The 13,692-nt window shown below is 41.5% G+C and overlaps 1 protein-coding gene across 2 annotated transcripts in view; it reads right to left on the reverse strand.

The window, feature by feature from the left end:
* Positions 1-4,298: 4,298 nt before the first annotated feature.
* GLRA2 (glycine receptor alpha 2) overlaps positions 4,299-13,692 on the reverse strand; it is a 132,562-nt gene continuing 123,168 nt past the window's right edge. For both annotated transcript variants that reach the window (XM_075727970.1, XM_075727971.1), the window contains exon 9: positions 4,299-4,577. In XM_075727970.1, the coding sequence (XP_075584085.1) occupies positions 4,299-4,577 (279 nt within the window). The remainder of the gene's footprint in view (positions 4,578-13,692) is intronic.

Here is a 13,692-nt window from a genome sequence, read left to right on the forward strand (position 1 = left end):
GCTTTCAGTAAGGTAAGCTATGTAAGGCTGTAAGTTTTGGCTGGTGCCTCACCTTTAGTCAGCAGCTCCTGTGCCACTAATGTCAATGACAGGTTTGCACAACGATGAAGGTCTGTAGCAGTTCAGCCTGCAGTAGAGGAGCATTATTTTTCTATCAGCTCTTTCCTATTGCCTTGAGCATCTCATGCTGGTGAAGAAGGGAAGCAGGGTGAGAAAGTCTCAATGCCTGTGGATGAATGGGGTTGGCCATTACTCCTCACCTCTGTAGGACAAGAAAAAATCTGACGCCAGAGGTGTCATGTATCCTGGAGTTGTCCCCCAGCAGTTATGGATTGCCAGTATCTCATATTGGGGTCTCCAAGAGCCTCTATTGCTACACCACCTATCACCTATGATTCAGTACAACACAAGTGATGGCTCTGCAGCTTGAAAAAATACAGTGACAAAGAAACAGAAAAGAGGAACAAAAAGAGATCTCTCATCTCATATTGCACATTTTTCACTTTCCTCCTATTGCAACAAGGTTTTTCTTAAAGATCTGTTTTAGCGATTAGACTTTATCATAGCACATGGCAGCATCTATCTGGTGAGAGATGGCTAAACCTTTCTCCTCAAGTACTGAACAACGCAGGTCCAGCCTGTAACAACAGGATGCCAATGACCTGACCTGATGTTGCATCCTTTAAAGACATGCTTAAAGCTTTTTAAGCCTTCTTGATAAATTAGAAGTCGTTATAATTGTTTTATAGCTAAATGCAAGTAGTTTAAATGTCCTAGGGTTTCATTTTATCTTACCAGCTAGAATTGTAACCTGCAGGTTTTCCAGTATGTCTGGAAGCTCTTCAGAATTAACCCTGGGTCTCTTTCCTTCCATCCTGCTGTGTCTCCTGCTTCATGAATGCCATTTGTCCAGGACTTATTTTCTAAGCCATTCTTTTGCATTGTGCAATAGTGTCTTGAAATGAAACTGCTTCACTATTTAATTCTGTTACTTCTCTGAGTAAGAGGTGGCCAGTATTTGAGTCTTGTTTCTCTGATAACTCTAGTAGGCACTTGTTTAGGAAAGTCATACCCTTCTGTAAGACCTGCTGCCCTTGTTATGTGACTTTTTATCTGCAGGCCGTTTCTCAGCCAGTATACATCCTCCTGGTGCCAGCCATGTTCTTTGAGGAAAGGTTCTTTGATACCTGTCTGGAATCAAACCATCTCTGTGTGAGATGGTGCACAGGCCACTAACCAGCATACCAAGAACTCTTCTGTATCATGTGGCCATTCCTAATTTCCATGCTTGGTGGGCTTTGTCTATTTGCTTGCATCATTTATGTCCAAAATTTAGTCACATAATTTCAAGATTCACAACTAATTGCCATGTAGCTATAAATTCTGTCTGCCTTCAAAAAGAGAGAGACCTGTAAGGATTTTGTGCACAGAGTACTCCCATGACTGGACCTAAGTCTATATACTAGGCAACAGCGGAGCAATCTTACCAGGCATGCTGTCAGCATACCGCAAATCTGATCAGCAGAATATCTTTTAGCAAACTATTTAGTCAATGCTAATAGCCAAGCACTGCAAAGCGTGCAGGTGAGTTTGTGATGTGGATGCTGGAGGCAGAGCAGCTTCACCTCAAAAAGGGAGGTACAGGCATCCATCAGCTGAGAATAGTTTTGCATTCCTATTGCAGTGGGCTATTGCAGAGCAATAGGCTCTGACTGTCATTAGCAACACATCTGTGCTCTGAGGATTAACATTAATCCTGGCATTACACCTTCATTTAAAGCAGAGTTTCTGGAGCAAGGGGCTGGTAAAAGTGAGCTCTGAATGTTTTTGCACTAATGAAGGCTCCTAACTTCCCATGCAAACACAGCTTACAGCTGGGTGTCCTCACCCTGCCGGAGCTCATGGGGGTAGGATTGCACTGAAGTTGTCCTCAACTCCATTATTGATAAATCAAATACTGTTCCACTGTAAAAAGGAATGAAAGTAAATCCTACACTATAAAAATTACAAATATCATGATACCTAAATTTGAGTCAAAACCTTACTTCGCAAAGCAAAATAGTTTGGACAGTTGTCTTTAGTTCTCACTTTAAACTCTGGTTCCTCCTTTCTGGATCCATGGTCTCAAGGAGAAGAAGATGACTGTTACCACTTCTGTCACAGGTGTAAACGACAGGAGAGTCTACAGAGCTGAGGAGAGTATGGGGAGATAAAATGGACAACTGGCTTTTTGCCATTTATTTAGGCAAATGTTTGGGAATCAGCCTGGTCAAGATCTCTAGATGCCCTTCCCAGTCTTGTGAGAGGAACAAAGCCTGGTAGTCACAGGCAGCTGTGTGGGGTGGGATGAGGCCATGATCACGGGCACACACACAAGTACAGGCTCGGCCAGGCTGTGGTACATGCATCCACAACCTCTCAGCAGAAGTTGGTCCAGGAGTCAAAGCAGAGTAAGAAATGTTGCAGGTACAGTGTGTCTCTGTACCACATCTCACTAGGTGAAGGGGGAAAAATGTCTATGCTGTACAGCTACAGGGTATGTATTTTGGCCTCTCAAGGGAAGGGCAGTGAACCGGATGCAGTTTAATTTGTTTTTACACTATCAGTCATTACGATGTCTACATGAGGCACCTGACGAAGGCCATCTCAGCATGTCCTTCAGCTCACCAAAGTGGCGAAGCTGTAAGGAAGTCAAGAGAAAGTTTAGGAGACACCCAAGCCAGGCGCAGCACATGTGAAGCTGAGGTGTGCTTCTCGCCATGCACGGACGCTGTGAGCAGGGAGCAGTGTGCCTCCTCCCCCAGGCCTGGCTCCGCAAATGCAAATGTTCTGCAAATGCTCCTGTCGTATCCTAGCCACATTTCTGACACAGTCCTTAACATACTCCCAGGGGCTGCAACAGTCCCTGTGCTGCAGAATAGATAGCAAAATTTGGCATGCTAAGCCAGCTCAGCAGAAGGTTGCTTTTCACCCTCTTTCTGCTGACAGAACAGAGTAAGAGCTGGGCCCTGGTGCAAACAACCCTACTGCTGCAAATAAAGAAAAGAGTGAAGGGATGTTAGTACCACATTTAGCTTTATTGAAATTGAACAAATACTTTTTTTTAATAAACCCTTTTACAGCAAGTGTAAAATTTTAATGTTTGATTCATCTTATGTTACAGGTTGTCATCTTCTGTGTAACCAAAAATACCGTCTTTTTTTTTTTTTTTAATTTTCTACTTTAAAACATGTAGCAAGGATTTGAATAACGCAGATCTGGCACCAAAAGGTAACAGGTTCTGAAAATCACAGTACAGTTTTAAAATTCTTAGGTTAATTAATGATATTTAAAATGATAGCCACTTTGAGTAAAGATATAAATTAGAGGTCTGTAAACAAGTTGTGTTTACCTATAGAGCTATTGATTGCAGCTACAATGAGAGCAGTAATAGAAACTCAATGCTAAACTGAGCTACACCTTTGAGGAAACAAGTTCTTACTAAGTAGTGTGGTACAGGGTAGCACAATAGGTAAAATACAGTTTGGCACCTCAAGTTGCATGTAAAATCAGCAGAAATAAAATTAAGTAAGTGCACTGTCTTCCAACAAAAATAAACCAGGCAGTTTCACTGTTTTTGGAGTGTCAACTATCAAATAAATCACATGACACACAAGTTCAACCCCAAAATTACAACTCTAGTAAAGCAAGATAATATTAAAATGCACACCCACAAGGATAGTAAAGTATAAATCTTTTTTCTTTTTCTTTTTTTTTTTTATTTTCCTCTCCCCTGTCAGTAGAAATAATTTACAACCCACAAAAGGACTCCTTGGTGAAACCACTAACTACAGACATGGTCATGGAATGTAGCTCAGTAGACTTGTTTCAAATAGAAAGGCAACATTATCCTGAAAAAGTTTGGTCCTCTTATAACTCACTGTACTGTAGCCACCACAGTCTCTTGGTAGATGTTTTAGGAGAATTGTTTGTTTTCTGATTCTCTTTTGTTTTGAAAGATAATATCTTGGTAATAAAGTTGGGTAAAATTTGGCCCCATTTACAGATGTCTGATCAATGCTGAATCTGGAAGAACAACACTGAGAGTATATAGGGGGAACCTTTATTGACTGGTCTCACAGCATATTTTTTCATGCAATCACTTTTCCTTCTATACTTCTTTTCCTCTTTGTTTATTTTTTTTCTTCAGTGTCCTTGCAGGGGGGAAGAAACCCTTAGTCCAAATGACAGAAAGACATTTCACTGTTTATTTACATGTGGATCACTTTGGCTAAGAAGTCCTGGCAAACTAGAGTTGCCTATTTCTTGTGAATGTCCTCATGCCGTATAATTTTGTATGTAATCCAGTAAAAGATGTTGAAAATGAGGAAGGCGAGGGGGAATGCAGCACGGGATATTGTATCAATCCTTTTTGCACGGTCAACAAACTTCTTTTTGATGGAATCTGAATCCTTTGGTGGTGCCGGCGGTGGGTTGGGTGGAGTGGCCTTGACCGCTGTGCCATCTTTGACTTGGAGACAGTGACCCATGCCATAGCCACTGAAATTGAATCGACTCTCACGAGCAACTTCATCTTCCTGGGGGAAAGGAAGATAAATAAGAGACACAATCACCTGTCTATTGAGCACACCATATAATTGACTAGTCGAGGTGCACCCCTCCAAAGCACCTAAGCAGATTAGCTGGTTAAGCTACAATACAAAGTCTGGGTTTCAAAGACAAGCAAGCAAATAAAACTCACATGAAAATACATGGAAATTAGATGACTGCCAGTGTGTGTGAATCAGAGCTTTAATTTCTCTATCTGTGACGAAATCAGTTGCCCTGAGCAGCAGGCTGTATCCCAACCCCACAGGGAAGAGATCTGACTCCACAGGTTTCTCCTTGCTCTCCCTGGGCTTGCTGTGGGGAGGAAACATTGTCATGTTGGTAGCAGAGTCTGCTCCGGCCAGGTTGAATTGAATGACCCAGAGATCCAGGGGTCCAAGCTCATGGCAATGTGTATCCACGGCTCAATCTAACCGCAGCCTTGCACCCCATCTCTGATCTACGAAACAAGGATAGACCACGGTCCCTCCTTGCTCACAGGAGCACTCTGACAATCAATACTTCAAAGTGCACTGGGCACTTGGATGTAGTGGTAACCGGGAGTTAGGTGCAATAGCTAATATAGCACCATCTTGCAGAAATCCATTCTCTCTCTTGATAGAGTAGGTAATATTTGTTTTTGGAGAGGTGAATAACTACCACTGAACTTTATCACCATGATAACTGCGTGATGAAAGGTTTGTGACTGTGCTGGTAAATTCTCACTGCCGTTTCTCCTGTCTGATAGCACAATACACAAGTTAACAGTTACTGGCAGCCCGCCATGAAGAATTCAAAACCAATGAACAAGCAGCTCGATTCTTTTTCATTCCAGCGGGGATGAATTGTAGGTCCGGCAGCTTGCCCTAGTTAAAGACCTTCTCTTTGACCAACAAATACTTAATTGTTGACTTAAAATGACCACTTCTTGGGCTCACAAGGAGCCTGCTCCATCACAAGGAATACTCCTTCATATCTCTCACTAAACCACAGCCTTCTGAACTTAACAGAGAATCAGAGACTGCAAGAAAAAACATCACAGCAGCAAGATATTAAATAAGGAGTACATTTGCTGAACTTGGGCGTGGGGAGGGAGGATAATTTACACCTATTCAGGATGTAAATCACTGCTCCTTCACAGAAGCACCTCTTTCAATAATTGCATTTTTAACTCTCCCCAGCTCCAGCATTGGAATTTAATATATCACCAGACTTGCTCTCCTTACCTTGGAGCTGACACGCAAACGTGCATAACCAGTGGTGTGATCCAAGGCTACCAAATGAAAAATAGGCACTCTGACTGCTTATGACATTGAGTGCTTATGGAAGGTGGATAGGCAGTAAACAGTGCTTTGGAGCCCCTGTCACTTCAGCCTGAGGACTATTCTACAGTGTACCTGTGGGCAGGTAGAATACCTGTGGTATTGCAAGGCTGTTTGAGCACTTATCCAGGGTTTATAAACCTTTCATTTCAAAAGCTCACCATCATTAAAAAAAAGAAGCATGGTCCTCTCCTTTTTCAATTTTATTTATTTACAGTTTTCAGTCCCTCTCTGAAAACTCTGAAATTCTGCTTGTCCTACTGATTATAACTTTGTAAAGTATTTTAAAGATTAACCCACTGAGACCTAAATTCTGGACAGTCTTATAGGCAAGGCTTCTCTTGCATGACTTAATAACACCACAAAGTCCACCAATAATAATGCCCTTGCAGCGCATTTCCTTTTACTGAGTTTGAAGGATAAAATGCATGCCCAGGACATGAGAGGTGATTAAAAAGGGTAACAGATTTTCAGCAGCTGTGTTGCCATATGTACTTCATTCATTTTTTAAAAATTTAATTTCTGTTACTCATGAGGGATCTATGGGAGGAAAGAAAACGTACTGAGCTCAACACAGGACTTGGAGAGTCCTGACTTCCCCTGTACCCTGCTGGGTCACAGCTTTGTCGTGTGGGGCTGAGCAATTCGTCTTTGATGTCACAGCCCTGCTTTTGAGCTTACACTGTTGTACCTCGAGTGGGAAGCCATCTGAGATTAGGAACAGGGATGTTTAAATTGCATTCTTACAGGTCTGCAGCACCCAGCCTTTAGCTGTAAGGAGCCTCTCCTTTCCCAATGGGATTTAGAGACCTGCTTTTCCCCCCATGTTGGCTGTGTCACTTCTATTCTCACAAAACCCTGTCCTTATGCCAGTTTTTTATTTAGGGCTGCAGTAGATGCTGATTTACCCTGGATATAAGAGGTACAGCATTCACCTGTTGTATGAGGAGCACGTGCTTGGTTTCCTTCTCTGTTTGAGAAGATTTGATTCTCCTTCTCCCCGAAAAATCTCTGGATTGGTTTGTTACCTGTTATCTCAACGTGGAGCTGTTTGCTGGTTGCAAAAAAGTGTGTGTTTATGTAGCTTTTTCGTAAACTTTATCAGAAAAACATTTTTCAAAGACTAAACAATTAATTGAGAGAATGGCACTGTGTTTCTACCCTGCCACTTGTTTCTAGGTTTGATATTACACTCTTACAAATACTTAGCACTAGAGACACCTAAGCTGTAGCTGTTGCTATCATCTAAGTGCCACTGGAAGGAAGCAAAGCCACAGTCCTTACAGATCCACCTCTAGCCCTGGAGGTGCCACAGCTCCATAACCACCATGTCATTTTCAGCAGTAAAATCCCCCAGGAGCCAAAGGGGCTTTGCAGTTTGGCACCTGCCTGCCCTCTGAGTGCTGCCAGCATCTGCAGTCTCACAGGCAATGTCTGACCCCATCAGAGCTCTCCCACCTGACCAGACATCACCTGAAAGACCTTGGGGTCATGAGGTCTCTGCCCTCTCCAATGAAATTGGCTAATAGTGTTGAAAATTAATGACAAAACCCTGCAGAGATGGAGACCTACACGCCTGTGCTAGGAGGATGCTTTTCCCATGAGACTACAGTCGGGTGTGGCCTGTCGACCCCCTAAGCCCTCAAACCGGTTCCCCCCAGAATGACACAGCAGGGACAGAAAGGCTTCCTCCCTGCTGCTGAAGGGATCTGGGAGACAACCCAAGTGCTGGAACTTCATTGTCCACACTGCTTGTGGGTTAGCTCACTCTGGTGTAGACCATGCAAACAAGCTTTCTCCGAGATGAACCTGCTCCACTGGGGACTAATGCTACACCATGGTCATGTGCCATGTGGTGATAGCTGGCATCAGGAACAATAAAATTCCCAATGTGATTTACTTTAGCAGTATGGATGTAGTTTAAAAATATGGCCCTACACCACCATAATCTTATGGCAAAGCTACAGTTTGACATTTCAGACGATCTTCCAACATTCTGTTACATATAAAGGATTTGGGGGAATAGTCACAGAGAAAGAAAACCAAATTTAGATTCTTTGACAAAGAGAACCCTTTTTTTTTTTTTCATGTTTCAATATGTGAGATGAAGAACTGATCTCAAGTACCTTCCCTTAACATAGTGGATATGTATTCCTTTAACCTAGAGGCTTGGTGAGCTATGGGGCAACCTACCTAGGGTACCCTCTCACATGGTTGTAGAGTCACTCTTCATGCTCAAGGTCGTACTCTGTTCACACTGTTTGACATACCCTACCAAGGAGACTCATCCAAAGGCAGTCTTCAGTCTGTGCTGTTCACCAATTTGGTCACTAGTAAAATAGTGCAAACGACTTTGCAAACATTTCTATCATTATTTTAATCAGATTACACATAAAACTTGCATTCATTTTAAACCAGACGTTTTGTCACTTCCTTAAATCCCAGGCTATTTATGTGTTTACAGATTTTAAAGCCAAAATCAAAGAGCAGCTGGAAGCCACTGGACATCAACTGAAGTGGCAGAATCCACTGCCACTGAAGTAATTGACTTTATCCTTCTAAAGGGATGGGAAGTTAGTCTTGCCTAATATGTAGTCATAACTCAATCTGTCCTTGATAAAGACATGGGGAAAAGGGTCACAAGCTAGGATGAGAAACAGAAAAGAAATAAATAGCAAAATGAAAGTGTTCGTTTGCTGGTTTCCTCTCAGATGTTCACACTCCTGAGTATTTTAGAAGAATTATCCTTTTTAAAACTAATTACATTTCCTGAGATTTGGGCAAATGTTTTCTACAGATGTTTTTTCAACATCATAGGTTTATATGTATTATCTTATAGTGTCATACTGAACATCCTTAGGTGTTGGCTATAAACAATTTTCATCAAACAAGAAATACATTTTTTTTCTCAACTTTTAATTTCCCTTTATGAATTTAATAATTTTCTGTGCTTTACAAAGTAATGAAATTAGATTCTTTTGACTTAGCTTTACAGTAGGCAACATGTCAATCAGGGGGGTTATATTTCCGACATGGTTTTCTTTCTTCATCTTCCATCTTTGTAAAGCTTTTATTTCTAGTCCATCAGGTCTAGAATGTAATTCATACTACCAACTTCACACCAAAGCAATCAGGAATGGGAAAAACACTTTAGAAAATCTAGTCCATTCACCGCCTTGCATGCACAGCTTTGTGTACAATGCATCTTGAAGTGCTTTGTCCTGACCACTTTAAATGCTTATTGTCAGCATTGACTCAGTTTTAACAATGAGGAAAATGAGAGAGAGAGGCTGGCTTCAAACAGTGTATTTAATTTACTCTCTGATGTGATTTATTCGTTTAATTTTGCTACTCTTTTTCCAACATATGGTGGGCAAATGATTTAAAAGACTATCTGGTTTAATTAAATTTCAAGGACATAGGAGATTAATTTTAGGTATAGGGTAGAGAACATCAGGAGAATTTTCCTTTTGGCATTCATAAGCACAAAGATAGAAAACCACAATAAATTCAGACTTGAATGTAAAATGGAATCAATAGGAATTAGACACCAAAATAGCTTTGGAGACTTCATTCCTAAATCATCTTTATGATTTTGAGACACCTCCCAACTCTCAGTACTTTATGTAGTTCACGGTGTGGTTTTGCAAAGACAGTCGTGCTCACATGGTTTCAGTTCTCAGGAATCATTAGGTATGTGGATGAAGGTAGTTCAGCTAAGAAGCATGCTTGGACTTTCAAATACTCTTTGGTTCCCAGAGAAGGCTCTTACAAAGCTAAATTGTCAGGAGATGAGAGGGAAGGTCCTTTCATAGATTAACTCTTTAAAAGGCGGGGGGTAATGGAGTTTAGGAGTAAAAGATGGACTTCATAACTGAGGGATTCACTGGAGGGGATCTGTGCAAGAACCAGTAACAAGGAAAAGATTTAAAAATGAGCTGGGACAAAGGTTCCCAAGGGAAGGTATGCGCGTGAAACAGGCTATTCAAAGCGGACAAATCTAAGCCAGGCTTTCCAGGAGGATTTCTAAATGCTGAGTGACTCAGTAACAAAATGACAGTAAGTGAAATACAGGATTGATAAGTACAAGGTAAAGCACTTTGCAAAAGATAACCCTACATACACATAGACCAGTAATGGGCTCAAAAGTGGTTCTTTCCCAGTGGGAGTTTGGGGAATTCCACGTAGATGATTCTGACAACATTAGTCCTCTACTGAGCATCCATCAGACAATGGGCAAACAGAACAGAAAATATCATTCTGCCACTTTATCCACTCAAAGTGTGATCAGATTTTGAACACGAGGAGCATTTCTGGTCAGCCCAAACTCAGTAAAGCAGAATTAGGTAAAGTACAAAGGGCAGCAGCAAGGATAAAAGACTTTTTCTGCATGAGGAGAAACAAAGTAGATGAGATCTCTTCAGCTTAGAAAAGCTGTGTTATGGGGGTGAATATCACAGAGGTTATAAAATCATGGTTAATGTTAATAAATGGAAGGAAAAGGAGTAAATTATGGGGTTTTTTGTATGTATTTTTTGTTTTCAAGGCAGGAAAATAGGATAAAACACAATGACACTATGAGGAGAAAGGAAGAACTTATTTTTAAAAGGAAGTTGTTCTTCATTTACCTGTGTAAATCATTGTGTGAGAACATTTCAGAGGATGAAAATAGCACAGTGGCACAGATTCATAGGTCCATGTGCAGCTATTGAAAGTGCAACCTAGTTCATACAGAAGTGTACCCTTGATTGATTATTTTCAGAAGACAGAAAAAGTCCTTCTAGGTTTGTCCTGGAGCTTTTAAATACAATTTGTCTCAATATCCATGCCAGACCACTGCTAGAGAAAGGGTCCTGGAACAGAGGCCATTCCTTCTCACCGAATATGGCAGTCCTATGGGAATTCAGGTCTTCCACCTTTTGATAATATGCCAGGATCTGGAGCTGATATTGAAATGTCCTGCTTTTCCACTAGTTTTTAGTACTTTGAGTGTAATTTTTTCCTTTTCACCTAGTTCTGCCTTGAGGCTAAATCCTGCTAATGCAGAAGAGATGACTCTTACATAGCAAACCTATGCATCCCGATTCCTTAGACAGGATGAAAAAATTAAGTTGGAGCAAGTTCTGGTGGCATTTGGAGTCACTAACAATGTCACCAGCAATAGTCACTAACAGACTTCTCTGATTTATTCCACCCTGAAGAGCCTGGATCTCAGCTCACCTATGCCAGATGCTATTCCCACTCCTCCTTATTCCAGGCTTCAGAGGAGCAGAAGGTGATGTAAAATTGTCCGTTTCTCACCTCAGTCCTGCCTAACATATAGATCAAACACATCCCAAAATTTGTGCTAAGTATTGTTTTTTCTAAATATTCACCAAGGTGTTTCATCAAAAACATAAGCAGTCGCTGACGCGATCGTACCATGTGATGCTGCTCCATCCGGACCCACCATTCCGTGTGCGATAGTGGCGTTCAGCCTGTTCTACCTCTCTTAACACCAATTTTCCTGCTCACTGAGGTTTGTTTTTTCTCTCATTGGACCACTTATGCCTTATATAATCTAAGTAAAACAGACCTTGTATTATAAATAACACCGACGTTTAAATTATGCAAGAGAAATTGGTCATTGTTGTCTTCAGTAAGGGTTTCCAATGGGCAAATTTAGGTTTGTTTTAGAAAGCTGTGTATAATAATACCTCCTATCTCCAATAAACAGCAGAAGAATCTCTGAAGCATGAGTGATTTACTTACTCATTCTGTAAGAACAGCAAGTGAACTGTTGTTAATACAATAATGAAATGGTAGTTAATGTGGCTTTGCCCTCTTTGAGTAGGAATTGAACATTATCTAACTGAAAGAGTACCATAATTTAAACATGTTGTGGAGCACAAATATTTTCCTAGCTTGAAATATCTTTAAGTGGAATTTAATCTTTTCAAGGATTACTTTAAGAATAAAGATTATACAGTCAGTAAGGATGATCGGTTTTCCTACCAAAAAAAAGAGATTTTCCTTTTTCTTTAGTAAAGCAAGGCTTCTTTCTCTGTTTTGCAAATTCGTTTAATGTAAATTTCTTATTCAACTTCATGTTTTATATATAATATAATTAATATTTTAATTTTGGGGGAGGGATGGAGAACTGCTGTTTTGCACAGCATCATAAATATTTACAATAGAGTTATAGTGTCTATTCTTGACACAGTGTCTTGGTTTCCCTTTGTTATAAATGAAAATAATGCCTTAAAATATCCAGACCCAATGATCTGTGGTGTCCTATAGACATCACCTGCCTGGATATTAAATCCTCTCAGGACAGTGAAGTCTGGAGACTTGACTGCTCTTGGACAACTCTTCTGCCAGTCTGATGAAAGCAGAGGTTGGCCAGTTTGTCAGTGGGAACAGCATATTGGTCTGTTTTACATCAGACAAACACTAGTTAATGACCTAGATTTGAAGGATAATTCGCTCTGACCAGAAATCTGTCGGTTACAGGGCAACTAATTTCTGCTCATGCTGTCTGCATGCAAGGCTGAGCAAACTGCAAAGCTAGTGTTCAAATATGTGACTATTTCAGCTAGAATGTGGAATAGCGGTTAATGGGTACATCAAAGCAAAATAATGTAAAGCAAGGCTATATTTGCTAAAATTTTAGAACCTCAAAAACCTAAACCACTGAGGGTAACATATCTAAAATTCACCTTTCCCGCTTTCTCTTGCTCTCTGCAAAACATCTGCCCCAGGAAAGATGAGATGGGGCACAAGCAGACTCACCTGCCTCCATTGGCAGCATTCAAGCCCCAGCCTCAGACTTCAGCGCTCTCTTGCCCTGAAACCTGCTGCAGGGCCAACACCACTTGGCAAGTCCCATCCTGGGACAAGGGTGCACGCTCAACAGATGGGGCATTTTTGTTCACAGCCCCCCAGTCACAGATGGGGACATCTGAGCTCCTGTCCCCCCTGGACTTCTCCCATCAGGTTCTCTCATGCTTTTCACCAAGCAGATTTAAATATTTTGGGGAAGATTTTTTTTTTATTGCACTTTTGGGTAATTTCTCACTGGTCTCTGCCTCAGCTCTAATCATCTTAGATCACTTTATTAGAGCACATCTGTGTTCTGACCGTGGCATCTCAGAGCACCTCATTTGTCAAACTGTCAAAATTTTAAAAAAAAAAAAAAAAAAAAAAAAATGTGTATATGTGTGTACAGGGCCCATAATGGCACTCACGATTTGATTCATGCAGATTGCCCTCTAGAACAATGTATTGCTGGGGATTTTTTCAGGCTGGTGTTTTGATTTCCTCAGCTCCACCAGTTTTCTGAGCCAACCTGCAGCCCAGCCCGTGGCAGGCCAGGGGACCGTGGATGCCATCCTCCCTGCCTGGGCCAGGGCTGGGGGACAAAGCGCTGGGGGCTGTGGCACCTGTGCCCCTCACTGGGCACTGGCTGGCTCCTGCTCAGTGCAGGGAAGGGGAAGGGGGAAGGGGAAGGGGAAGGGGAAGGGGAAGGGGAAGGGGAAGGGGAAGGGGAAGGGGAAGGAAAGGAAAGGAAAGGAAAGGAAGGAAAGGAAAGGAAAGGAAAGGAAAGAGAAAGGAAAGGAAGGAAAGGAAAGGGAAAGGGAAAGGAAAGGGAAAGGAAAGGAAAGGAAAGGAAAAGGAAAGGAAAGGAAAGGAAAGGAAAGGAAAGGAAAGGAAAGGGAAAGGAAAGGAAAAGGAAAGGAAAGGGAAAGGAAAGAAAGGAAAGGAAAGGAAAGGAAAGGAAAGGAAAGGAAAGGAAAGAGGAAAG

The sequence above is a fragment of the Pelecanus crispus genome, chromosome 1 (assembly GCF_030463565.1).
Source record: "Pelecanus crispus isolate bPelCri1 chromosome 1, bPelCri1.pri, whole genome shotgun sequence".
Lineage (NCBI taxonomy): Eukaryota > Metazoa > Chordata > Aves > Pelecaniformes > Pelecanidae > Pelecanus > Pelecanus crispus.